This window comes from Protopterus annectens, chromosome 13.part0 (assembly GCF_019279795.1).
Source record: "Protopterus annectens isolate FY-2018-M chromosome 13.part0, PAN1.0, whole genome shotgun sequence".
NCBI classification, from domain to species: domain Eukaryota; kingdom Metazoa; phylum Chordata; order Ceratodontiformes; family Protopteridae; genus Protopterus; species Protopterus annectens.
The window spans coordinates 1,239,058,786-1,239,086,622 of record NC_056747.1 but is presented as its reverse complement, the minus strand read 5'-3'; the positions used below and the strand labels follow the sequence as shown (position 1 = coordinate 1,239,086,622).

At 41.5% G+C, this 27,837-nt stretch overlaps 1 protein-coding gene across 4 annotated transcripts in view; it reads left to right on the top strand.

Annotated features, from left to right (window-relative positions):
- The window catches only part of GRN (granulin precursor), an 891,963-nt gene that overhangs the window by 232,690 nt on the left and 631,436 nt on the right, over window positions 1-27,837 (top strand). For all 4 annotated transcript variants that reach the window (XM_044055245.1, XM_044055246.1, XM_044055247.1 and 1 more), the window contains exon 7: window positions 21,285-21,429. In XM_044055245.1, the coding sequence (XP_043911180.1) occupies window positions 21,285-21,429 (145 nt within the window). The remainder of the gene's footprint in view (window positions 1-21,284; window positions 21,430-27,837) is intronic.

Sequence of the window (27,837 nt, the reverse complement as noted above, 5' to 3'; positions counted from 1 at the left end):
GCGAAGAGCTAGGCATCTCCATAAACTTTGAAAAGTCTGCCTTGTTGCCTTGTCAGTCTATTACCTTCATAGGCGCCATAATAGACACAGTCGAACTCTCTGCAAAACTGACGCCTCAAAGAATCTCAGATAATCGCAAACATGTTCATATCCTGCTTCAGAACAACAAAATTCAGGCCAAGTTTGTACTGAAGACTCTAGGTCTCATGGCGGCTGCCATTACGTTACTTCCCTTAGCTCGATTCCACATGCGACTCCTGCAATGGATGCTCTTCTCTCAGTGGTCCTTCCAGCAGCTCCCAATGTCACACTACATTTTGATAACCCAATCATGCAAGAAACACCTGTCGTGGTGGATGGTCTCCCTTCGTGTCTCAGGGCAGACCCTTCATCCCCCCCCCCCCGGGTTGCTGCAGTGACAACGGATGCCTCCCTGATCGGGTGGGGGGGCATTTTCAGGGCAGGACGGTCCAGGGCACTTGGCAACCTTTCGAGTGCCACCTGCACATCAATGTCCTAGAGATGAGAGCAGTTCTTTTAGCATTGCAAGCCCTTCAGGACTCTCTTCCCATCGAGACGATTGCAGTTCAGATGGACAATATGTCCGTAGTGTGGTACATAAACAAGCAGGGCGGAACCAAGTCCTATCCCTTATGTCGAGAAGCACTCAGACTTTGGCAGTGGGCAATCTCCTCTCAATGGTTTCTGATAGCAATGCATATCCCCGGGAAGTCCAACGTCATAGCGGACAGGCTGAGCAGAGCCATTCTCATGCCGCACGAGTGGTCTCTCAAGCAGTCAGTAGTGGAAGAAATTTTTAAAAAATGGGGTCAGCCTTGCTGCGATCTTTTCGCTACACCCCAGAACAGCAAATGCCACGAATTTTTCACTCTCTTCCCGGCCACCTTACCAGAGACGCTCTAGTCCACGATTGGCCCTGGGGTCTCCTGTACGCCTTTCCCCCCTTTCCATTAATCACTCAGTTGATTCAGAAAGCTACCGCCTTGAGATCCACAGTTCTCGACAAATACGGTTTCCATTCCTGCAGCATTACCTCTTGGAGCAGCCCTGGCATCTGGACCCAGTTCCAGATCTCCTGACCCATCAGTCGGGCAAGCTGCACCAATCTCTCCCCTCTCTCAACCTAACAGCTTGGTTGCTCCACTTCCAACCTTAGCCAGGCTTCCCTTTATCTCCCATTCGGTATGTGACATCATTTTAGCTTCTCACAAATCTTCTACCAGGAGGATTTATGCCAGCAAATGGAAACGTTTTTCCTTCTGGGCAAAATCTAGGAACATAGACCCATTTGTGGCTCCTGTCCAATCAGTCTTAGATTTTTTGGCCGAACTCTTTCATTCGGGTTCTTCTTCCTCCACTATCAGAGTCCAGTTAGCGGCCATTTCATATTTTCATGTTGGCTTGGCAGACTCCTCCATTATGTCACATAAACTTTGTAAAGCGTTCCTCAAAGGTATCTTTTTACTCAAGCCCTCAGTTAGACATCCCCCACCGCAGTGGGATTTGAATCTAGTTTTAACCTCCTTGATTCTCCCTCCCTTTGAACCTATGGCTTCCTGTTCCTTGAAGTTACTCTCATGGAAAACTTTGTTTCTAGTAGCCATAACCTCTGCAAGGAGAGTCTCAGAACTTCACGCCCTTTGCGTTCGTCTTCCTTATCTTGTTTTCCATAAAGATAGAGTGTCCCTCAGAACAAACCCCTCCTTTTTACCCAAGATATCTTCTGAGGCAAATCTAAACCAGACTATCGATCTCCCAGTTTTCTTCCCTAATTACTCTGAAAGAGTGGAACAAAAGTTGCATTTCTTGGATGTTCATCGCCAACTCTGTTACTACTTGGATAGAACCAAGAAAATTAGGAAATCTGACCAGCTCTTCCTATCTTATGCTGAAGGGAAGGAAGGCCTTCCAGTCTTCAAAGTAATCCTTGCTAGATGGCTGGCCTCTGTCATCACTTTCATCTATGAACTGAGGCGTCAAAAGCTTCCTTCAAGACCTAGAGCCCATTCAACTAGAGACTTAGCTACGTCTATAACCTTTCTGGACAGGTTGCCCTTAGATTCAATTTGTGCAGCAGCCACATGGGCCTCTCCCCATACCTTTATTTCTCATTACAAATTGGACATGGCCTCCAGAAGCCGAGCTAACTTTGGTTCCACAGTCCTCAAGAGTCTGTTCCAACGAGCCTCCCAGGGTTAAGGTGCTAGGGACGCGGTCCCATCCAGCAAGAATGAAGGCGAGATTGACAACTTAACATTGTGAAGTTATGTACCTACCATAACGTTCCATGTCAGTTGTCTTCTTCTCGCCTTCTTTCTTGCGTCCCGCCCTCCAACCCCCTAGCCTGGACAGACCGGTAGGATACTAAGGAGCCTTGCCTTTCTCCCACTATGGTCTCCAGTGGTTATCCTTTTCTTGGGATGGCTATCTACATGGGTATGCCATTCACTCCTTTGTTCTGGGGGCAAAACTGCTATAGTGTTAGCTATCAAACGAGATCTGGGTAGTTAGCGCCTGGCATTGTGGGATACAGGGTTACCTCGAGCCGGTAAAAATAGCTCTCGAGCTTTGGCATAAGCCGAGTCGGAGCCAAGGATCGGCTCCGAACCCATCCAGCAAGAAAGAAGGCGAGAAGAAAACTAACATGGAACGTTATGGTAGGTACATAACTTCTCATTCAATTTTATTAAGTGAACTAAGTGTATAGCATAATTTAGGAAGTGAACACACCCTCTACATTGAGAAGATTCTTGGTTTGCATTGCTTTACCCCCTTCATGCATATGAACTGTAAATGAGAGGCTAGTGCTGCAGCCAGGCTGCAGTCATTACTGCTACTTCTTTCCATCGGTTGAGGATTGAAGCTAGGGGGTTGGTAATCACTGACTGTTTTGTCCATGCAGGTAGGCTTGCACCCGAGACCTCAATTTTAGTGATTGATACAATTGTGGGGGCTCGCGTTTGCATTGAAGGTACTGATTGCTTCTGGAGGGGCTGGCTTTTATTACTTGACACAAGGAGGCATGCACAGCAGTCAAGTCCATTGCATGCCACCCTCTTGAGCGTATTCTAAGCATACGTAGTGCAAAATATTTAGCATAATTCTAAAGGATGGGTTTACTGCTGATGCACCTGAACCCCCCCCCCCCCCAGGAAGGAACGAGCGATAGGGCTGGATTCTCACCAAGGGGGAACAAATGGGGCATTGTGGTTGCTGAGAGGGAGAGCTGATCCTCAGGGCAGGGCAGTTTAGGAGTTTGGGTGGTGAGCAGGGCTGGCATTGTTGTTTGGAGTAAGATTGGTGTAGACAAGGGAGGAACTGGGGGCAAAAAGAAAATTTTCCAGGGCAACAAATTTTCTTGCTGGTTGTTCTTTAGCATGACTGTATGTTAGACACAACAGGCTGTCTCACACAGTCAGAATCACAAATTAATCTTGCCTGTCTTTACTACTGTTACTTTTCCATCAAAAGATAAGCAAAGTATTGTAGAACTTGGATTTTTTCAGCATTTATACATTTGCTACAACTCTGTTCTGTGTTTTTTTTTTAGCACTGGACTACATTAAGTCATTTGAATATACTGTGGAAATGTTACACTCCCTGGCAAAAAAATTGTTAAATGTTATTTTATGACCGTTTAACTTAGTATTTGGAGACTATTTTTAACAGTGGTTTGCCACATCATTTGCTTTGGTGTTTAAATTTTGTGTACTGGAAATTCTTTGAAATGTGCTTAGATTTATTTTACAACTGACAGAAGTTATACTTTTCTGTGATAATGGCACAGTTTGGCGGAGTTTAGTTTTGTGGGGTCATACTAGAAACTTTAAGTGCTTATTTGCTTGTTACAATACAGTATCTAATGCTGTCATTTTTACTATTCTGGCTGGTGTTCTGTCACCTGACTAGATGGATCCCAACTCTGGTGTTCCCCAGCAAAACAGTTGCACCTAAAAAGAAAAAGCAAAATAAAAGTATGCTTCAGCCTACATTTAGTGATTCTGTAGATGCCACTGCTCTGGTCCACTGACTACTTACCTTTTGCCACATTTCTATAGAATATGGGGGTTAGGCACATTATACAGGGCCATTCCAGTACCTGGTACAGGTATGGGAGAACCAAACCCTTTGTTTGCCAGAGTGGTCCAGGGTAAAAGACGTCTTGCTAGACATAATACTTTGTCTCAAGAAACTTTTTCTTCTGAACTGAACTACTGGAAAAAAAATGTCCGCTGTATGGTGAACATTCTATATCATTTTATAGCTGTTTATAAGGCTGATGTGGTGTTCTGCAAACAACTATTCTGATGGTTGTGTTCCCATACATGTCTCTAGTCCTTGTTTGGCTAGAGACCTTTCTGTTTCAGGGAGTGGTGAGATATCTGATGAGGACAATGCTGATTTCCTAGTTGACAGAGTCTAGTCACTCTAATTCCTTGGAAGGTGAACCTGAGATCAGATGATTACTAACGTTTAGTGATGTTTTTGTTTGGGAGCAGTTGAGAGCTACCCTAGAGCAAGGCTGGGTATATGACCTTACCTCTCTGCCATCTTTGGCAACCTTGGAAGATGTTTGTAAGTCTGCCTGCAGGATACCAGCATCTATTTCAGAAGTTCCTAAAAAGGCTCAGCACATCTCCTCTGATATGACACGTCTTTCTCATTTGATTGCTGACCCTGTTGTTACTTCCCAAGCTACCTGCTCAGATAAAAATTCCTTGGATTTATGTAATCCAGCGCCCCCTGATAAAGAGGAACTATGGTTAAATCTTGAGGGCAGGGGATGTCCCTTTTTAGTAATCTAGCCTGTTGAGTGTTAAATTATCAAGGTTATGTGGAAATTTATTGTACAGTGTGCATACAGTTTGGATGGCTTTGTGGCATCCTTACATGCAGAGCAAAAGTCTTGTAAGAATGAAATTGCTTCTAAATTGAAATAATCATCAAACTGAAATAATTAAATAAATAAATAAAATAAGTAAATTTACTCCAGTTTCAACGCATGCTTTGAGAGGTGTTCTTGAATGCGTAGATACAGTCTTAAGAAATGCTGATTCTTTGTATTAAGACAATATGATTGGTTATACAATCAGAACTTCTCTGATTTAAAAGCAGAAAATTTGGATGCACCTTCAAATTCTGAATTGGTATTTGGGCCCTCTGTTATACAGATTCTCAAAATGTGGAAAGACTGAGGTAAATTAATGCATGGGATATCTAGGATGTTTTATGTACCCACATTCTCCCCAACATGTTCTCACCAAACAAGGCATTTTTCTTCAAGGGGCAGAATAAACAAAAATTCCTGCTGAAAAAAAATCTGGTCCCAAAGAAAATGGCATAAGGATAATCCTTCAAAGCCAAACAAGTGGGCTTCCTTTACGAGAAAGCATCAATCCCCTGCAAATAAATGATTATGCTGATTCACAGTGCACCCTTACCCCCAACCCCCATTGCCATTCCTTCTGTTCCTCCTTCCCACATGCTCTCAGCCCTGCAGCCTGGTTACAAATAGTCTCAGACACATGAGTTCTGAGAATAATTCAAAGAAGATACACTTGGCAGTGGATACAAAATCTTCCCCCTTTCAGAGGAATTCCCCAACACCCACCAGATGAGAGAGAGAGCGCGAGCTGTTTCATCCAGGGCTGCATCACATGGTAGAAGCAGGGGTCATAGAAACAGTGCCTGCGATACACAAAGGCAAAGAATTTTATTCCAAAATTTTTTTTAGTACCAAAAAAGGAGCAATTCTGGAAATGTGTCCTATGTTTATCCTTTCTGAAAACATTTGTAAATGTTTCATACTTCAAAATGCTCTTTTTAGTCTATCCTAGTGTTGCTTCCAGACCACTGTTCCATAGATGCTTATCAGTAACCTTTTGAAACATTGGGAATCACTAGAGCGACTCCCGAAAACCGGAAACTGTATGGCCAAAAGAATGGACTTAAATATACTAAGTCTGAGAGTCCATTTCTTAGAATATTGCCTTTTCTCAGAGGTATAGTAATCTTGGAATTGGTATATATAAGTTTTGGAGGGGGAGCTTGACCCCCCCCCCCCGACAAAAAGTTTAAAGGAGAAGACTGATTTTCAAAATTCACTCTTCTCATGTGTTTTCATTTTTTTTGTCTTGTTGGCACTTGGCACTTCAAATGCCAACATTTTGATGGGGACTCCACTTATCATATTCCTATTACTTCAGTTACAGGAAGTTTTTGAGATTTTCTGTGCCTGGCTTGCAGTTATGGGAAGTTTTTGAGACTTGCTGTGCCTGGCTTACAGTTACAGGAAGTTTATGAGATTTGCTGTGCCTGGCTTACGTTTTCAGTTTTCTGCATTATCCTTTTGAGCTATCTACTGCACATAAACATACAAAGTGTATGGCCCCAGTGGTTGCCTATTGCAGGAATCCTAGACATCCACATTTTTTCTTATTTAGACTACTTGCTGATTTGTGCAATTTCTACATCCAGGTGCTTGGGGTCCTTGTCTAGAATTTTGAGTACATCAGTGATCCTCACAATACCACTAACCAGATAACATGTCAGACAAATTCAGTGGTACTTAAATTGTTGAACACAGTGCCTTCATCCCTTAGATTTTCAGGTACTAGTACTGGGATTTGTGAAACAAGAACTGCAGTGGTGGAGGGATCAACACGAAATCAAACAGGCTGAAGAGCGAACGGCTTTAACATTGGAAATGCCATTCATCTATGTGTTTTTTTTGAGATTGCGGTACAGTGAAAATTGGAAATTTTGCCCTTTCCTCACTGTAGTGCGCTCTCAGAGTTGGTATATATAATTAGTGGGGGGTGTGGGGAGGGGGTGTGAGTGACTTTGAGATATGGCATTTTCGATATTTAAGCCATTCGCTCTCCAGTCTTTTTGATCTCCTAATATAAACCCGTAGGGATCAACTGTCTCCAAATTCAGGACTTCACTTCTTTCTTCAAACCCCAGTCCAGTCTCACCATATGGATTGTTCAGATTCTGTGTGGGAGTTCGAGTGCAAGCACATAAACATAAAACATGTTGGTGGTGATTCGTGCCTTAAGAGTTCTTCACCACATAAGATCTCTGGTCCTCTTCTAGTAGTCGCAAACAACACTGCTGTGATATGATATCTGAACAAGCAAGGCTTTTAAGAGCCCGACAACTCCGTTTGATACTAAAGATGACAAGGATGTTAAATTCCAAAAAAGGTGGGAATGGATTTCAATTTTGGTGGAAAGGGGCATGTTAAAACAACGCAGGTTGAAAGATGAAATATACCATTTGTGAACAACTGACTAACAATCCTGCTAATAACAAACTTGAACATTTTTTTGGGCAATATCACTGCAGCATTGACAGAATCTGAACAACAAATCTTAGCTATAAAGAAAAGGAAACTTATAAGGGACTTAGGGGATTACAAGAAAGGCTCTGCCTTTTTGTGGAAAACAAATCAGAAATCACGTCGTAAGGATGTACGTTTTAAAGTCCCAGAAGGCACAGATAAACCGGGGGTAGTGTTGGTGTTTATTCAGACTACGCAGATGAATGTACTGATTGGAACAGTGATGATCATTATCCTGGTTTGCCGGCAGTGCAGGAACAACAATACATGAATGAGACTTTTCGTGACAATAAAAGGAACTATAACAACAGAAAATGGGGAAGAGGTTCCTCTGAACCGTATAAGGAAGGTTATGGCAACAACAGAGAACAAACACATATCCGCAGCAACAGTATTCAAGTTACAAGAAGTTTAAAAAAACTTGATTATGGGGGTAATGTGGACACTGGTTATGTTGTTAATTTATCAGGTTATGCCCTAAGTGATTATGAAATTGCGGTATTGAATATGGGCCTTAAATGTGTCCCTACAGTTATACCAAGATTGTGCGTGATTAAGAAGGATATATTTTGTTTGGTTAGAAAACTGCATTTATTGAGTTTTTTTTAATATTGATTTGACTAAAGAAAATGACAACCAGTATATATTGGAGAGTTCAGAAGACACAGATACTAGTTTTCATTCTTGTTATTCAGAATTAGATGAGTTGTTTGAAATTAATGCCTATTGTAAGTTAGATGCAGATAAAGTGGCTTATAAATCACAGTTTATGCCACCGTTCAAGCATGAGGGTGTCCAACAGTTTTCTGTTGTGGTTAAATATCCAGTTGACAATCTTTTTACTGAGTTTGAAAAACATAAAAATCAAGTGAAGTATAACTTGACTAAGAATGAATGGAATGCCTTATGTAAATTGAGTAATAAGAAAGAAATTATTTTTAAACCAGCTGATAAAGGTAATAAGTTGGTTATGCTTCATTATGAACATTATTTAAAAATGTGCTATGAACATCTTAATGACACAAATATATACAAAGTAGTCAACAGTGAATGTTATCAACAAGCGCTTGTGAATTATAATGAATTGTTGAGGAAAGGCAACAGATTAGGATATTTTTCACAAGCTGATATTGAGAAAAAGCTGGGCATGACAGGTTGTGAAATGGCAATCTTTTATTGCTTGCCGAAGTTACATAAACACATGACTGACCCCCCCCCCAGGTAGACCTATAGTGTCAGCTTGTAAGTATTTTCTAAATAAAATAGGCATTTTACATCATTATTTGTTGAGTATAGTTAAAAAACAAATATCATACATACAAGATAAGTTTGATTTTTTGAAGAAAATTAAAAATATCCAATGGGAAGAAAACATGTTTTGGTTAGTGATTGATGCCAAAAGTCTTTATACCAGTGTTAAACACAAATATGGTATAGAGGCACTAAGACATGCATTGGATGATAGTCTGGTATCTACGTGCATTGTAGAATTGATAGATTTTTGTTTAAACCATATATATTTTTTAATTTAATGGTACCTTGTACCATCAGTTACAGGGTACGGCCATGAGTGCTCCATATGCACCCATGTATGCAAATATTATGATGGGTTTATTAGAAAATGAGTATCTGTATAGAGATGAATTCTTTATTAAATATGTCTTTCATTATTATAGGTACATAGGTGATCTCATTTTTTTATGTAAAAGGGGTAGAAGTCAAGTGGATGCATTTATGGAGAAACTTAATAAGAACAGGTTTGGTTTGATGTTCGAAATTTCAGCCTGTGGTCAACAGGTAGTTTTTTTAGATTTAAATCTAAAAGGGATAGATGGTAGTGTTATCTCTGCCTCTATACATAGGAAATTCGAGGATACAAATTATTTTCTCCTTGGTTCCAGTTTCCATCCCCCGCACTTACTGAAGTCATTACCCTATGGGGAATTTATGAGAATAAAACGTCTTTGTAATAGTGAAACTGATTTGAAAAGTGAATATAATGGAACTTTAACAATGTTTATAGAAAGGGGTTATGAGGAAAATCTTGTCAGAGAAGCACTGGATCGGGTTAAGATGACAAACAAGATATATAATAACAGAAGTACTAATACGAATAATATACAACCCCTTAGGGAACAAAAGAAGATGTATATGGTTATGACATATGATTTACTGAGTGATATGGTAGTCCCAATTATTAAGCAATATTGGTGTTATCTTTTCAAGTTTAAGAAATGTTGCTGATTTATGTACTAAACCAACATTTTCTTTTAGGAAGGGACGTAGTATAAAAGATAGATTACTACATAGTAGGTTTCAAATTCCAAGTTTTAGCATACCGAATGGTTTACATGTTTTAGGTACCATGCTTTGTGGAAAATGTATCTCTTGCCAGTATGTAACCCTGAGTTTTCAATATATTAATGGATGGAAATTTAAAGTTTTATCAAACTTTTGTTGTACTACTGAATGTGTTGTATATGGGTTGAAGTGCCCATGTAACAAGTTCTACATACGGGAAAGCAAAAGGGCTTTCAAATCTCGTTTACAAGAACATGTTAGAGATGTAAAAAATTGTAAATATGAAAGTCTGGTTGCACAACATTTTTTAAAATATCATAAAGGGAACCCAGAAGGCTTACAGGGCACTTTTTTAGAGCATATAGAAAAAAGTAGTTATTATGATGTTAAAAGCAAGCTTCTATATAAGGAGGCTTTGCTTATTTTAAAGTTTGGCACTTTAAATCTTGATGGTATGAATATTTTTTGTAATTGGAAAGTTTTAATTTGAATTAATTGCTTAATTGTATAATTGTAGCAAGAATTGTATACAAGGTGTGATTTATATGCATTTTATATTCCATTGAAGGCAGCATATGCTGAGGCGCTATAACGTATTAAATTTGTTTTTTATTCCTGGAATGGATTGTTGTATTTGTTCATTTTCGTTCTTGCAGTTTGTGTGATTTGCATGTACAATGTAATACTCTCTTTCTAAATTGGAAATGATGGCCTGGGAGATGTCTATAAAATTTTGTCTTTTCAGGCCTCATACAGTCCATCAGAGCAAAACACAGTGGTAGACAGACTAGGCAGTTCCTGGACAGACCCTCACTAGTGGAAGTTCGACGTAGAGGTCTTCCAGGATGTGATCCAGATTGGGGGATCACCTCAATTAGCTCTAGTCTCCTCCTTTCAAGACAGATAACTGAAAAAATTCTCTCACAAGACATCCTTGCAGCCATGCTTGGAAGACAGATGTTCTATCATTCCCATGGTCGGGAATTTTGTTGTATGCATTTCTATCCTTTCCAATGATTCCCAAGGTACTTCTAAAATATACAAAAAGAATTGCCAAAGATCATTGTGGAAACCCCCTATTGAACCAGGCAAAGTTGATTGTCCATTTTAGTGAAACTAATGAAGGACAATTACTACAAGCTTTCATACAGACCAATCTGCTCACACAATATCAGGAGCGAATGTACATCACAACTCAGAACAATAGTAACTGACTGCCTAGATGATTCTGTTGTGATATCTTTTAGGCTCTTGTTCCATGAGGATGTAAAGCAGGTATTTATGGAGGCAAGAAAACTTGCAACTAGAAAATCTTACATTTCCATGCAGAAGAGGTTTTCTAGGTGGCAACTAGCCAGTAACAGAGGTCCCAAAATGGTTTAGACCTCACTGGTTTTGAAATGTGAGTGTCAGATATTTGGAGATGGTTTGTCCAATTTTTGCAAAGTACATCTTGTAGCCATCTCAGCTTGTTTGCCTGTGGATCCCCCTCTTTCTTTTTTTTTTTTTTTTTTTTTTTTTTTTTGTGGTCAAACAGTTTATGAAAGGAGTGTTGCACACTAGACCCCCACAACAGTGAATTCTTCCGCCCTGGGATCTCAGCTTTGAAAATTTTGACCTTGCCACTGCCTTTCAGGCTGATTTATGGATCACTGCTTGGAAGACTGTTACACTTATTGCTCTGACATCTGCAAGGTGAGTTTTTGAGCTGCAAGCTTTCATGGTGGGTCAACCCTATCTGAATTTTCACAAGGGCATGGTTGTATTATGCACTAATCCATCATTTCATGCCTAAAGTTGTTTCTGAATTTACCTTGAATTAAGCTATTAATCTCCCAGAGTTGTATCCTTATCCCCCCTCCCCAAAAAAAAAACAATGGAGAAAGGTTTTACCGATCTTAGATGTGCACAGACAGCTCAGGTACTACCTTGACAGAACAAATCCCTTTAGGAATTGAGTATTTGTGTCTACTGTACAGGGGCTAAAAAGTTCAACCTTTCCCTAAGCAAACTATTACTCGATGGTTGTCCTCTGCTATTGTTTTCTGTTGATCCCACCGTAGTAAATCTCTTCCAGGCAAAGTTAAGGCTCACTCAGCTGTGGCTTTTTACTCTGTGATGGCATATTGGAAAGGGATGGATGACTCTATAGGCAGCAAACTGGTGATCTGTTCATACCTTCACAAAGCACTGCAAACGCGATTATTTTTCAAGGTCCGGAGCAGGCATTGCTGAAGCCATTCTGAAAGGGTTCCTGAATCCTTATCCTTCTACTTTCCAGGTAGTGTAAGCTTTGAGACTCTACCCAAAATGCCCTGAGCTTGTCAGGAATTTGAACGTCTATTGTCTAACAAATGTAAAATAAAAAATAAAATAAAATATTGCTACAGGTAAGTAAGACTTGCAGAACTGTACTATCTCCAGTGATTGTAACTGATGAGAATTCATGCTAGTTGAGCGAGTATGTATTTTTGTTACTTGTTTAACATTGTTTTAAATGTATATTACCATTTGATTTGCAGAAACGCATTTTGTAGAGCATCACTGCTTAATGTAGTTGGCATGTTATTTCATGGTGCCCACCTGTATGTGTGCATGGATATCTCAGCCATTGGATTTTATAGAAAATGTACCATATTCTGATTGGTAGTAAAAATATCCTGCCAACAAAGGAACCTTGAAGGAATGTCCTCACAAAGATCATTTGATAAGTTCTAGCAACAGATAATCTTACATTACGCAAACTTGTCCTATTTTACCATTGGTTGTACTTGCCATCAAGGCAAAGAGGCCTATCTGGATTGCATTTTAGTACATACAGTCTCTCCTGTTTTTATAACTTCTGTGAATTGCTGCCTTGTCTAGCACATGCAAAATTCTGTATATTGCAGTAGGCTCCAGTGTATTTGTAGGAGGTTCTGAATTTGTTTTTGACTGTTATAAACCTTGTGGATGAGACTGTTCTTACTGTAAACTTTGTATGCTGAAACATCTTGAATCAGCAGTACTAATTTACTTGGTATAGGGAGGAAATATTTTGTAACAAGTCCCATAATCTTGTGTAACTAGTGAACATATGATCGGTACCTTCTATCTGGGTGGTTGAGTAATTTGTGTTTGGTAGGATGTCCTTCAAGGATGCATCTGCAGTCCTTACAAATGGTTGTCCTGTCATCAGGCTAAGCCCTTCGGTCGGGCCGGATTCCTAAAGTCTGGGTCTGGCTTCGGGCTGGTGTCGCGACTTCACCCGACATCGCCATTGGCGCGGCAGTTCTTCGGTAGCAAAGGCACTTTGGGGCCGACGTTTCATTTTCCTCAGTCTTCTTTTACCGCTGCGGGCCTGGAAGCTGGTGGTAGTAGCTGTTCCCGCAAGTGCCGGGTCGGTCAGATCCACAGAGATTACCGCTACTACCTAATACTACTTCAAGACTTCTATAAAGCGCTAAGGTACCCCTGCTAGACTCTTTCTTGCCTCTACAGCCGATGTCAGAGAAAGTTGCTAATAACTGTTTATCTTGTGGGAAACAAATACCCCTCATAAATTTTCGCACTATTCTATATCTGGCAGTCCCCCAGGTTCCTAACATAGCTGGGCTTATGATTGTCCTTTGAATCCATGGCAATTTTTCTCTCAAAATTGGCCTTAGTTGATTTTATGAGTGCTCGTTTTTTTACTAATGATCAGGTGACTTCCTTTATGGATTTTGTTCTATCATGTAATAGCTTTCTCCTCTTATTGTAAAGTTTGTTAATGGCTGGGGTCCACCAGACTGGACGTTGCCCTTTGTGGAAAGAGTCTTGGTTTTATTTGGGATTGCCTGATCCATGCAGTCCTGGAGGTGTTCATAGAAGGCATTTGTAAGGGCTTCCGAGCTTGGGTTGTGGTTTCCTCTGGCTCAGGGCCTTGAAGGATACCACACCAGTCTTGAGTAGTGTGAAGTTTGCTTTAGAAGTTCTTCACTATGGTCTTTTTGTTTGGGGTGGGGATGTGGATTTCCAGTGAGATTAGTTTATGATCAGATCTCACCAATGAGGGATATACTTCGTGTGGAGCATTTTGTCCCCATGTTTGTGACAATGAGATCTAGTATATTTTCTCCTTGGGAACAGTGACTAGCTGTTCCATGGCATTTGAATTTATGAACTCCAGGAACCGTTGGGCTAGAAAGTTAGGGCTTGAGTAATGTTCCCAGTCTATATTGGTTGAAGTCACCCAATATGATGGTGTTTGGAGATACATTTATACCCTCCAGTGTCTTCAGGAAGGCTGTGTGGGTTCCTGAGTTTGAGAGGGTGGCCTGTAGCATGCTACAATTTGTAGAGCAGTTTTGCCTATGGTTAGTTGCACCTGGATGGTTTCCGCTTGCCACCAACCTGGAGGTGTGTATCCTTTATGAATATGGATACACCTCCTTTTGTGGTGGTCCGGTTTTGGGCGTAAACTTGCAGAACGTACTATCTCCAGTGATTGTAACTGATGAGAATTCTGCTAGTTGAGCAGTATGTATTTTTGTTCTTGGTTTAACATTGTTTTAAAGTATATACCATTTGATTTGCAGAAGGATTTTGTAGAGCATCACTGCTTAATGTAGTTGCATGTATTTCATGTGCCCACCTGTATGTGTGCATGGATATCTCAGCCATTGGATTTTATAGAAAATGTACCATATTCTGATTGGTAGTAAAAATATCCTGCCAACAAAGGAACCTTGAAGGAATGTCCTCACAAAGATCATTTGATAAGTTCTAGCAACAGATAATCTTACATTATGCAAACTTGTCCTATTTTACCATTGGTTGTACTTGCCATCAAGGCAAAGAGGCCTATCTGGATTGCATTTTAGTACATACAGTCTCTCCTGTTTTTATAACTTCTGTGAATTGCTGCCTTTGTCTAGCACATGCAAAATTCTGTATATTGGGCAGTAGGCTCCAGTGTATTTGTAGGAGGTTCTGAATTTGTTTTTTGACTGTTATAAACCTTTGTATGAGACTGCTCCCACTGTAAACTTTGTATGCTGAAACATCTTGAATCAGCAGTACTAATTTTACTTGGTATAGGGAGGAAATATTTTGTAACAAGTCCCATAATCTTGTACTATGAACATATGACTGGTACCTCCTCACTGGGTGGTTGAGTAATTTGTGTTTGGTAGGATGTCCTTCAAGGATGCATCTGCAGTCCTTACAAATGGGTTGTCCTGTCATCAGGCAGCCCTTCGGTCGGCCGGATTCCAAAGTCTGGGTCTGGCTTCGGCTGGTGTCGCACTTCACCCGACGTCATTGCGGCAGTTCTTCGGGTATAAAGGCATCAGCCGACGCCATTTTCCTCAGTCTTTCTTGCCGCGTGGCGCCAGAAGCAGAAGCTGTTCGCAAGTGCCGGTCGGTCAGATCCAGAGATTACTACTACCGAATACTACCAAGACTTCTATAAAGCTAAGTACCCGTGGGGACTCTTTCTTGCCTCAGCCGATGTCAGAGAAAGTTAATAACTGTTTATCTTGTGGGAAACAAATACCTCATAAAGATTTCCACTCCTATTGCATTCATTGTTTAGGCCCAGACCACGACGTAGCAGCTTGTCTAGCCTGTGCTTCTTTTAACCGACGGACGCTTAGACGTTGCTCGGACTTTGCTGAACAGATTTTCGGCTCCGATTTTGCCTACATTATGCCGTCGGATCCTCCGACTACGCAAATAACCAAAAAGCACAAAGAAAAGGACCGACACTCGCGGTCCACGGTTTCGGCTGAAACCGCAGTTAAGCAAACCACGAGTGTCTCGGTTTTGGCCGAAACCGAGCAAGCGGTTCTTTCTTCAGCCGATAACTTGCCTTCTACCGAGGCCTCTTCTATCCTGGTAGAAACGGCTTCTGAAATCCAGCCTTCTGTTGTGATTTCACAGGATTTATCAGACACCATTCCCCTAGATATTTCTACCCCTGCACGTGGAGCTGCTAGGCCTCCTCCAGCTATGTCTATTAAGGCCTTTGCCAGGGCTAAAGCAGCAAAACCTGTGCCTGCCACCCTCCAGGCCCAGCACCAGCTCCCATATGCTTTCTTTGGCAGAGGATCTCATCTTTTAATTTCGGATCCCAGCCTCATCCAGACAGGGTCCTGCTCCTCCAGTAAGAGGCCTAGAGCAGAGCCCCTGAGCCAGTAGCCACAGATGATTCCTCTGATGATTCAGAACATACAGACCCTCCAGGCTTCTTATGTCTTTGGAAGACTCTGATGCTCAGAGTCCATACCTTCGGCTTCCCCTTTAGGGATTTTCCTTTGGGGAAACCTTGCATGCTATGAGGAACAATTTTGCCAGGGCCAAGTTGCCAGACTCTAGAAAAGGCTTAGGCCTTTCTACATCCGAGCATAGGCCTTTAGCTATTCCTCCAGTTCTATCTCTTTTGATGATGCTTTAATGATGTTGCACTGCTCCTGATTAGGTTTAAACCCCCGGCCCGGCTGCCCGGACTAACCAGGGGCCCAACTTACCCGTACAGACATCTTTGCAGATACTGAGATCTCCCAGGGCCCTAAAGCTGTAGACTTCTGCATTGAAACCTCCCTCTGAAAGGAATCCAGGTCCTTTAGAGGGGGTAAAGGTTTACACCTCTGCTCCTAGGCACTAGAGCTTGAACAGCATTTATATATTTAAATCAAGAGTTTGCTGACCAGTTACTAAGCTGTCCTCTGAAGAATCTTTAGATGAAACATGTCAGAAAAGTGGATAACCCTACAGCAGGTTACCAACCATTCTAAAATGTGGCTTTTGATCACTTGGCTTCCTTTAGGGTCATTCTGACTGGCAAGTTATACGGCATGGTGGTGCATACAGCGCTTACCAGACCATGAAATCCATGCTTTTGATGCACCTAGGACAAGGTAATTTATTTGGTCGTCCCACAGCAGGTAATGACGTGGAAAGAAATAAATCTGTGAACCAGTGCTTGATTTCTTACGGTTCAACCTCCAAGGTTTAGCAGGAACTGGCCCTCCAATTGGTTTCCCCTTTGGACTCCTCAGGGCTCATGGAGGCAGGAATATGACTATGAGGCAGAACTCCAGGGTTGCCTTAAGGGCGCCAGTGGGAGGGTAACACCCGCTTTGGCACGGTTAGCCCGCCCTTGAAGAACTCAATTCAGTGACTTGCTTGGCAGCCTCCAGGGAACAATAGAAACCCTTAAGAGCAAGTATCTTTATTTTCATGGCACTGATTCAAGAGGAAATGGATTTTGCAGACTATAGACTAGGTTAGGTTCATTTCCTACTTACCAGGTAGAGAGGAATGCCAAACCTACCTCCTCAAAGGCAAAAGCTTAACAAATATCTCAATTATTAGTATGTGGCTGAGGAAGAGGGTTGTATGGACAAGGCAATGAATTTCTCAAGATTTTCCGGTACCAAAAAAAGAAAACAAATGGAGCCTATTCTGACCTGTCCGATTAAACAATTCTCATTGTTCCAAAATTCAAAATAGACCCTACAGCAGCTTCTTCCCATGCTGGGCAAGAGTCTTGGCTGGAAATCTAGATCTTTAGGAGGCAACCTGCACGGGAACCATAAGACCAATTGCACAAGTAACTAAATGCAAAAACGACAAACAGTAACTTTCTTTCAAGTGAAACAAGGAAATAAGTACAGTAAGCAATGCAGATATCACTAGTGATCCACAGAAGCGCTGAGAAGTTGCGTATTAGGTGGAATTAGCTTCCTGGGAATTAACAAGCAAACAAACAACAAGTATATAAACAAAGCTAGATTCAGTAGGCCTGGATCTAGTCTATGCTAGAAGCAAAACAAGGTGAACCAATTTCAGTAAGATACAGTTCAAATATTCAGGCACTATAAACCTTTAACCAGAAAATTCCCAGCTCAGAAGGGCAGAGTCCAGCCTCTTCTCCCACAAGAGTGCAGACCACGAACCTTCTTAATGTAAAATAACTGGCCTGAAGCCCAAGTGCCTAAACCAGAACTAATACACTTGGACACTGGGCTCTCAATCAGCAGTTCCCAACTTAGAAGGATGAAAGCTACCTAATCAAGTTACAACCAAGCAGTAATAAATACCATTGAATACTTTAGAGAATGTCTGGATTAGTGCTCAAGTTACACAAACAAAGCTAGATCCAGCAGGCCCGAATCCAGCCTATGCCACAGCAAACAAGGCGCACCAACTTCAGTAAGGAACAGTTCAGATATGCATGCACTATAAGCCTTTAACCAGAAATTCCCAGCTCAGAAGGGCAGAGTCCAGCCTCTCCTCCCACAAGAGTGCAGACCACGAACCCTCTTAATGTAAAATAACTGGCTTGAAAGCCCAAGTGCTTAAACCAGAATTAATACACTTTTAGAATAACAGACACTGAGCCCTCAATCAGCAGTTCTCAACCTAGAAGGATGTAAGCTACCTGTTCTGCCACAACAGTGCAGACCACAAACCCTCTCAGTGCAAAACAACTAACTGGTCCGAAGCCCAAGTGTTTAAACCAAAAAGGCTTAGAATGAGTTACACCAAGCAGTAATAAATACAACTGGTATTTTAAGATGATGCAAAAGTAAAAGAAGTAAGGTAAAACACAAGTACAGTAAAAGCAGATGAAATTTTTTTTTTTTTTTTTTTTTTTTCTGAACAAGTGCTGAGATCAAAGAAACAGATTTGAGTGCTGAAACTAGAAAACTGGCTAGTTATAAGAAATAAACAAGCTAGAAGGCTTCCCTCAAACACAGAAGGGCTTGGGGGCTCAGAAGCCTACAAATAGTCTGTACCACTTAACAAGAAAGGCAGGAAATAAGCTTAATTTTTTTTTTTTCTATTTCCCAGATGCTCTCTTTGTACACAGTAGGAGTGCCTGAAATCAGAATATGATCTCACTGCACTCAGTTGAGTGAGCAAATGAGATGGGCCCAGAGGCAGGCTGAGGTCCCAAAATGGTTTAGATCTCACTGGTTTTGAAATGTGAGTGTCAGATATTTGGAGATGGTTTGTCCAATTTTTGCAAAGTACATCTTGTAGGCATCTCAGCTTGTTTGCCTGTGGATCCCCCTCTTTTTTTTTTTTTTTTTTTTTTTTTTTTTTTTTGTGGTCAAACAGTTTATGAAAGGAGTGTTGCACACTAGACCCCCACAACAGTGAATTCTTCCACCCTGGGATCTCAGCTTTGAAAATTTTGACCTTGCCACTGCCTTTCAGGCTGATTTATGGATCACTGCTTGGAAGACTGTTACACTTATTGCTCTGACATCTGCAAGGTGAGTTTTTGAGCTGCAAGCTTTCATGGTGGGTCAACCCAATCTAAATTTTCACAAGGGCATGGTTGTATTATGTACTAATCCATCATTTCATGCCTAAAGTTGTTTCTGAATTTACCTTGAATTAAGCTATTAATCTCCCTGAGTTGTATCCTTATCCCCCCTCCCCAAAAAAAAACAATGGAGAAAGGTTTTACCGATCTTAGATGTGCACAGACAGCTCAGGTACTACCTTGACAGAACAAATCCCTTTAGGAATTGAGTATTTGTGTCTACTGTACAGGGGCTAAAAAGTTCATCCTTTCCCTAAGCAAACTATTACTCGATGGTTGTCCTCTGCTATTGTTTTCTGTTGATCCCACCATAGTAAATCTCTTCCAGGCAAAGTTAAGGCTCACTCAGCTGTGGCCTTTTACTCTGTGATGGCATATTGGAAAGGGATGGATGACTCTATAGGCAGCAAACTGGTGATCTGTTCATACCTTCACAAAGCACTACAAACGCGATTATTTTTCAAGGTCCGGAGCAGGCATTGCTGAAGCCATTCTGAAAGGGTTCCTGAATCCTTATCCTTCTACTTTCCAGGTAGTGTAAGCTTTGAGACTCTACCCAAAATGCCCTGAGGTTGTCAGGAATTTGAACGTCTATTGTCTAACAAATGTAAAATAAAAAATAAAATAAAATATTGCTACAGGTAAGTAAGACTTGCAGAACTGTACTATCTCCAGTGATTGTAACTGATGGGAATTCGTGCTAGTTGAGCGAGTATGTATTTTTGGTACTTGTTTAACATTGTTTTAAATGTATATTACCATTTGATTTGCAGAAACGCATTTTGTAGAGCATCACTGCTTAATGTAGCTGGCATGTTATTTCATGGTGCCCACCTGTATGTGTGCATTGATATCTCAGCCATTGGATTTTATAGAAAATGTACCATATTCTGATTGGTAGTAAAAATATCCTGCCAACAAAGGAACCTTGAAGGAATGTCCTCACAAAGATCATTTGATAAGTTCTAGCAACAGATAATCTTACATTCATAAACTTGTCCTATTTTACCATTGGTTGTACTTGCCATCAAGGCAAAGAGGCCTATCTGGATTGCATTTTAGTACATACAGTCTCTCCTGTTTTTATAACTTCTGTGAATTGCTGCCTTTGTCTAGCACATGCAAAATTCTGTATATTGGGCAGTAGGCTCCAGTGTATTTGTAGGAGGTTCTGAATTTGTTTTTTGACTGTTATAAACCTTTGTATGAGACTGCTCCCACTGTAAACTTTGTATGCTGAAACATCTTGAATCAGCAGTACTAATTTTACTTGGTATAGGGAGGAAATATTTTGTAACAAGTCCCATAATCTTGTACTATGAACATATGACTGGTACCTCCTCACTGGGTGGTTGAGTAATTTGTGTTTGGTAGGTTTTGTACAAGCTCCATTTGATTTGCTATTCCCAACTAACATACATGTACTGTTATATTTGTCAGGACTAGTTCTTAAGAAGAAGGTGGAAACAAACTGCATTTGGTTAGCAGATGGATTGTTGCAGGTTAGAAAGTTTTAGTTGATGGGTGTTCTAGATAAAAATCTACAAGATTTTTGACCCAGAATGTGTACACCATCATCCACTTCACAGTACTGTGTGAAATATTTATTCTGAACTTCCTTTTTTTCTGTTAATTAGAGTAGTCTTTGTTAGGCCTTGTACCATGTGTATTGACCACTATTTCTTGATATTTTCTACTGTTGATTAGGTAGTTGTGTATATTGAATCAGTCCTTAGCAAGGAATGTTCATTCCCCTGATGCATGCCAGATGGTATCTTTCACTGTTTGTGTCGGTGGCTGGTTAGTCGGCTTTCATTGGTTGGATCGGGAATGTGTGATACTTTGCAGGGGAGGGGCAGTGGCCTTGGACTACATAATGTTTGGAACAGTGTGAACTGATGCTGGTGTTTTAGTTTTTGCCACACTTCTGAGCAGTATACAGCTTTGATTTAGCCCCCCCCCCCAAAAAAAGAAAGTGATGCTCCACCCTTTTCTGATAACACTGATTTGGTCTGATACTAAGTGGTTGGAATTGCTAGAATCATGTAAAGCTATCAATGGGCTACGACTTTCCTTGTTGAAACGTTAAAGGATGTCAGGGTTAAGGGGTATGTTTCTGTTTCGCAGGAGTACTTTGCAAGACACTGGTTTGTATACACTCCTTTAAATGCATGAATGTTTTCACTCTGTTTTTGCATGATGTTGAGAAAACCTAGACTTCGTTGGGTAGTGGGGGAGACTTTGGTTCTAGTTTGCTTTAGAATACTGGCACATTGTTTTTTCGACTGTGTGTTCACATCTGCCATTGTGTTTCAGGCTGTATGCTGTGAAGACAAGGAGCACTGCTGTCCAGAGCGAACGAGGTGTGACTTAAAACATTACCGCTGTGTGTCACATGGAAGAAGTCTGCAGATGCGCCACGTATTTCCAAGTGAAGAGGCATTGCTGCAAAGTGGTAAAGGTAAATATGCAGGTATCATCTGCTGACCTTCTGGTGTCCGCATGAATTATTTGGTGAAATTTTACGCCGGATGCACTTCCTGACGCAACCCTCCCCATTTATCCAGGCTTGGGACCTGCGCAAAGAAATGCACTGGCTTGTGCATCCCCAGTGGCACCAGTGAGGAGAGTGTGTTGAGGAGATGGAAAGAGTACTTTGAGGAGTTGATGAATGAAGAGAATGAGAGGGAGAGAAGGTTGGATGATGTGTGGATAGTGAATCATGAAGTGTAGTGGATTAGCAAGGAGGAAGTAAGGATAGTTATGAAGAGGATGAAGAATGGAAAGGCTGTTGGTCCAGATGACATACCTGTGGAAGCATGGAGGTGTTTAGGTGAAATGGCAGTGGAGTTTTTAACCAGATTGTTTAATGAAATCTTAGAAAGTGAGAGGATGCCTGAGGAATGGAGAAAAAGTGTTTTGGTACCGATTTTTAAGAATAAGGGTGATGTAGTAACTACAGAGGGATTAAACTGATCAGTCACAGCATGAAGTTATGGGAAAGAGTAGTGGAAGCTAGGATAAGAAGGGACGTGATGATTAGTGATCAGCAGTATGGTTTCATGCTGGGAAAGAGCACTGCAGATGCGATGTTTGCTCTGCGAGTGTTGATGGAGAAATACAGAGAAGGTCTGAAGGAGTTGCATTGTGTTTTTGTAGACTTAGTGAAAGCATACGACAGGGCGCCTAGAGAGGAGTTGTGGTATGTTATATGAGGAAGTCGGGAGTGTCAGAGAAGTATGTAAGAGTGGTACAGGATATGTACGAGGGTAGTGCGACAATGGTGGGAATGACGGATGCGTTTAAGGTGGAGGTGGGGTTACATCAAAGATCAGCTCTGAGCCCTTTCTTATTTGTAGTGGTGATGGACAGGTTGACAGATGAGGTCAGACAGGAGTCCCTGTGGACTATGATGTTTGCGGATGACATTGTGATCTGTAGTGAGAGTAGGGAACAGGTGGAGGAGACCCTGGAGAGATGGAGATATGCTCTAGAGAGAAGAGGAATGAAGGTCAGCAGGACTAAGACAGAATATATGTGTGTGAATGAGAGGGAGGATAGAGGAATGGTGAGGATGCAAGGAGTAGAGGTGGAGAAGGTGGATGGGTTTTAATACTTGGGATCAGTAGTTCAGAGTAACGGTGAGTGTGGAAGAGAGGTGAAGAAGAGAGTGCAGGCAGGATGGAGTGGGTGGAGAAGAGTGTCAGGAGTGATTTGTGACAGACTAGTACCAGTAAGATCAAAAGGGAAGGTCTACAAGAGGATAGTGAGACCAGTTATGTTATATGGGTTGGAGACAGTGGCATTGACAAAAAGGCAGGAGTTTGAGCTGGAGGTGGCAGAGTTAAAGATGTTAAGATTTGCACTGGGTGTGATGAGGGTGGACAGGATTAGGAATAAGTATATTAGAGGGTCAGCCCAGGTTGGAAGGTTTGGAGACAAAGCCAGAGAGGCAAGATTACGTTGGTTTGTACATGTGCTGAGGAGGGATGCTGAGTATATTGGGGAAAAAGATGCTGAGGATGAAGCTACCAGGTAACAGGAAAAGAGGAAGGCCTAAGATAAGGTTTATGGATGTGGTGAGAGAGAACATGCATGTGGTTGGTGTGACAGAGCAAGATGCAGAGGACAGGAAGAAATGGAAACAGATGATCCGCTGTGGCAACCCCTAATGGGAACAGCCGAAAGAAGAAGATGATGATCTGCTGAGCTTCGATAATAGATAGCACTTCAGAAGGGTTAGGGAAAGAAATGATGATACAGGGCACCTTCCAGTAATGCATTGTGGAGCACAGACTGTGTGCTACCACACTGTAACAAAACACACACAGATTGGTGCAGCAGTACTCAGATATTGCAATTGGACTTATTGCACAACCTGAAACCTTAACTTCTCTTGCTTACACTAGTTTAAATGCTCCTTAATAAATAAAAGGAATTGCACAACTGGTAATAGAGAGAACCTTCGATATTCTTTCAAATATCTAGGCCTGATACTTGATCCATACTGGATTGTGTCCATTCACATCAGTAACATAATCACAAAATGTTTTGTACAGCTATTGTAAAGTCTTTCACTACCTCACCCTGAAACAGCACTAGGTATATGAGCTACCCCCTTGCTTATGCCTCAGTTCAAAGAAAAACTTTACTGACTTGACTAACAAGGTGGTCTGTTTCATTCTACCGCCCCCCCCAAAAAAAGAGCAGCAGTATGTATTTAAAATGTCGCATATGAACCTGACCCCTTGCTTAAACCTCAAAGAAAACACTAATTCCATACTGCTAGCAAAAAGCATGTACAGTTCCCCAGCTTTTCTCAGGTAAATGTTTGTGTTTACCTTTGTTCAGATATCTGTGTGTGTGTGCGTGCTCACTTGTGTTTCATTTCTAAGTTTACTTTATAGCTTTTCTTGCAACAGAGTAGTGCATCTGTGATACTGGAATTTTTTTTCATTTTGACTTATGAGGCATTTGCTTTTTCCCCAATGGTTGTGTGAAAGCAAACTTAGTATATTTAACTAAGGTGGGTTGTGGGGACCTTGCTGTCCTGCCAGTTTTTTTGTGGGTTTTTAAAGGATCATAGGAAGTTACTAGGCTATTGGCCGTGAGGCTCTTACAAGCCTAGCCAAGAATTAGCCCATGTTCTGACAAGTCATCACCAGGTGCCTCTGTCCAGCAGGGACACTGATAGAATCCCAGGGGTGTATTTTCTGTTCCCCATCCAGTTATTCAGGTTGCACTTAAAAAGAGTTAATGAGGTACTCTTACGTGGAGAAGGGAGTCTGTTCCACAGAAGAAGGAGTCTCTGGGACACAAATCTGTGCCGCCAATAAGTCCTATTGATGTCACAGACCAGGTTGAGGTCACACATATAGGTTACTTGAGTAGAGCTTGGTTTGTGGATATGTAGCAGTACCATCAATGCGGAATCTGAGATTGCTTTGTATGCCAGGCAGAGGTCATTTCTGAGGAGTCTGTATGAGACTGGGTATAGGGACATGGCTTTTAGCCTATCTGTGTACGCTAGATGTTTGAGGCCCTGGATTCTCCTGGTGAGGAACCTCTGTGGTCTCTCCAGCTGCTGCATGTGCTTTGTGAGGTACATGCCGAAAGGGTGTTTTACTCACTAATGCGTCTTATAAGGGAATAATACAGGGATATTATGACCTCCTTGTCCCTGGATGAGATACCCTCCTTAATAAGGTGGGCCATATAGAAAGCTTTCCGTACAATGGAGGCAATATGGTGGTCAAAAATCAGTTTGATATCACCCTGGGTGCCCAAGTCCGTCATGACTGATTGCATACTTAGGACCTTGGTATTAATGTGATAATTCACAGGGACATCACACCCCCCAAAGGGGAAGATGATGCATTTTTTGGTATTCACTTTGAGGCCATGTTTCTGGCACCAGTCATTTGTTTGGGTGAGACCCTTCTGGAGGAAGTCCACATCACGGGGGGAATTGATGGCCATGCCCAGCTTAGTCATTTGCACAGTTGGTCAGCCATAGCCCACTGGTTTTGGCCTGCACATCAGGAAAGTATATCCCAAACAATTGAGGCCCCAAGACCGATCCCTGGGGTACACCACTCGTTATGGGTCTACTGGTTGAGGTGGCTTACCCAATTTTGATAGGTGGGTTCTATCAGTGATCCAATTTGTTACCCCTCTGTTAACATATGGATTGATGCCTAGTTGAGAGTTTCTCTATTATACCCAAGTGGGGAATAGTGTTAAAGGTTTTGGCCAGGTCAAGGTAGGTGGTGTGCACCGTCTTCCCCTCATCCATGGCTTTGGTGACTGTCTCAAAGAAGTCTACGAAGTTTAACAGGCATAACCTCCTCTTAACAAAACCAAATTGTGTGGGATTGAGTGTTTGGAGGCTGCGAATATCCTTGTTGATGAGTTCCATGATAATCTGTTCCATGGCCTTGCAGATCAGGCTAGTTAGGCTGATGGGTCTATGATTTCCTGCATAGACAGATGCACCGTCTTTGTGCAAAGGTATGACGGTGGCTGTCCTCCACTTGGATGGGATAAAGCTCAGGCTTTGGTTGAATAGGGTGCCTAATGGTGCCACAAGTTCCTGCCTGAGTTCATGCAGGATGCAGCCTGGGATGTTATCGGGTCTCATGGAAGTTGTATGTTTTGCCTGTGAGAGGGCAGTGATGACTTGCTGCCTAGAGATAAGGGGAGGGGGCAGGTGCTGGGGATGTCCTGATTTACTGATAAAGGGACAGAGGGGTGAAATTTTTGCTGAACCTGTCTGCAGCATTTGTGTATGTGGTGTCCTTGACCACCATTTCTGAGCAGATTTCCTTTGAGATTGCAGACATATGTGAAGAAGGCCTTATGATTGTCTTTTAGTAGATGTGGCCAGCTTGGACTCGAAGTTTACTTTGGAGGATTTCACTAGTGCTCTTATTTGCTTGTTCAGGCTAAGGAGAGATTGCTTCCAATTAAGCACCTGCTCCTCCTTGGTCCTGGACGGCAGTGTTTTTCCTTTTATTATAGAGTTTATTGTAGATGTCCACCAGACAGGTTTACTCTTCCTTGAGGAGGAGGATTTTATCCTGTCGGTTATTCCTGATTCCATACAGCTGTGTAAATGCTCATATAGTACTTTGCTGTAGGTTTGGACATTTGTTCCAGTTCTTGTAGAGGGTAGGGGACTGTGAAGCTGTTTATACCTTCCCTCAGGAGGTTGTAATCAGCTTTGGAGAAGTTCTTATCTTTGACTGTAGAATGGGAGGAGGGGTCAGAAGAGATGGTGACTTCAAAAGTGACCCACTTTGTGGTTGGATCTTATCAGGGAGTATGATACTGTAGGGATGCTGCAGTGGTTACTTATGTTGCTTAATACCAAGTGCAAGATATTATCACCTCTTGTGGGTGTGTCGAAAAGCTGGTCCAAGGCAGTTGCATTGACGAAATCAAGGAATCTCAGGGCATTTGTGATTTTGAAGATGTAGCTTTCAGTGTTTGTTCTGTGATTGTGGTTTCGTTGAAAGTGACTAATGAAATGACATGAGTCACACTAAATTTGGCATCACAAGTAATACTTGCCAGTGTTTGTGGCGATCAGTCTGTAAAATGATCTCTGGAGTCCTGGTTAGCCTAGTTAACAAAGTCTGACAAAGAAAATGAATGAACCATAGCATTGTATAAGAAGACTTTTTATGACAACTAGTGCTTTTCCTGTTTTGAAGTGTGTCAAGGAGGTTACCCGTAGTGGGCGCTCTGAATTATATATGCTGGAAATTTCCTTCAAACTTCATCCACGTTCTTAAGATGCGAGTTGCTTATTTTATTTCTTAGCAGCTCTAGTAGACTGAGAGAACACACAAGCAGGTGGGGTAATAAGGGTACTTTTATTTTAAATCTGGGTTCCTGTCACACTAGAAATGCTGTATAGGTATGGGTGCTGTAGGAGGCATGGATACCAGCAGAATTGTATATAAATGACAATTTATTTTCAGAAAGTTCAGGAACAAAAAGGATTTAAAGAACCCTTTTCCAGTTTTTTATTCCCTAGCATCATCTCTGACCTTCGAAAAATGTATGTTGGGTAGCACACCTATTTCTGTGCATCTCACTCATCTTATCAGACCAAAACTATGAATTAAAAATGTGAACATTACCAAAGTCTGGACAGCTGAAAGGTTTCTGGTACAGCAGTGGTATACAACCACCAGGCCACGGACCTGTTCAGATAAAAAGTGTGTGTGTGTGTGTGTGTGTGTGTGTGTGTGTGTGTGTGTGTGTGTGTGTGTGTGTGTGTGTGTGTGTGTGTGTGTGTGCACATGCACGTTTATGTTTATGTGTGTGTGTGAGTGAATGCGTGCATGGAAGAAGAATGTATGTGTATAAGAGACCATGAACAGTGCATGAGGGAATGAATGGTGTATGCATGAAAGTAGATTGTGTGTATGCAGAAGACTGTGTATGAGAGAGTAAACAGTGAGACTGAGACATTATTTTATACTCGCTAAGCAGTGCTTTTGCTGTTAGCAAGTGTAAAATAAATGTGAAGCTCTTCAGGGAAGACTCATCAAGCAGGCATGTGTTATCATCCAGATCATGGCATGTGTTATCATCCAGATCATGGTGTACAACAAACATCGGCACTAACATTATTTCATAGAGGGCAACAGAATAATAAATGGCAAAGCATGTTACCCTTGCTCAGCCAAAGCACAAAAGTATATAACACTAAATTGTTTATAGTTCCGCTGTGGTGACTCCTAAAAGCCAAAAGAAGAAGAAGAATGCAAATCTATTTAGAACTGGCTTATAATTTTCTGTAACAGGTAACTGAGAACACATTCACTGCAGTAAGTTAGCAACTGAAATACACGTCACT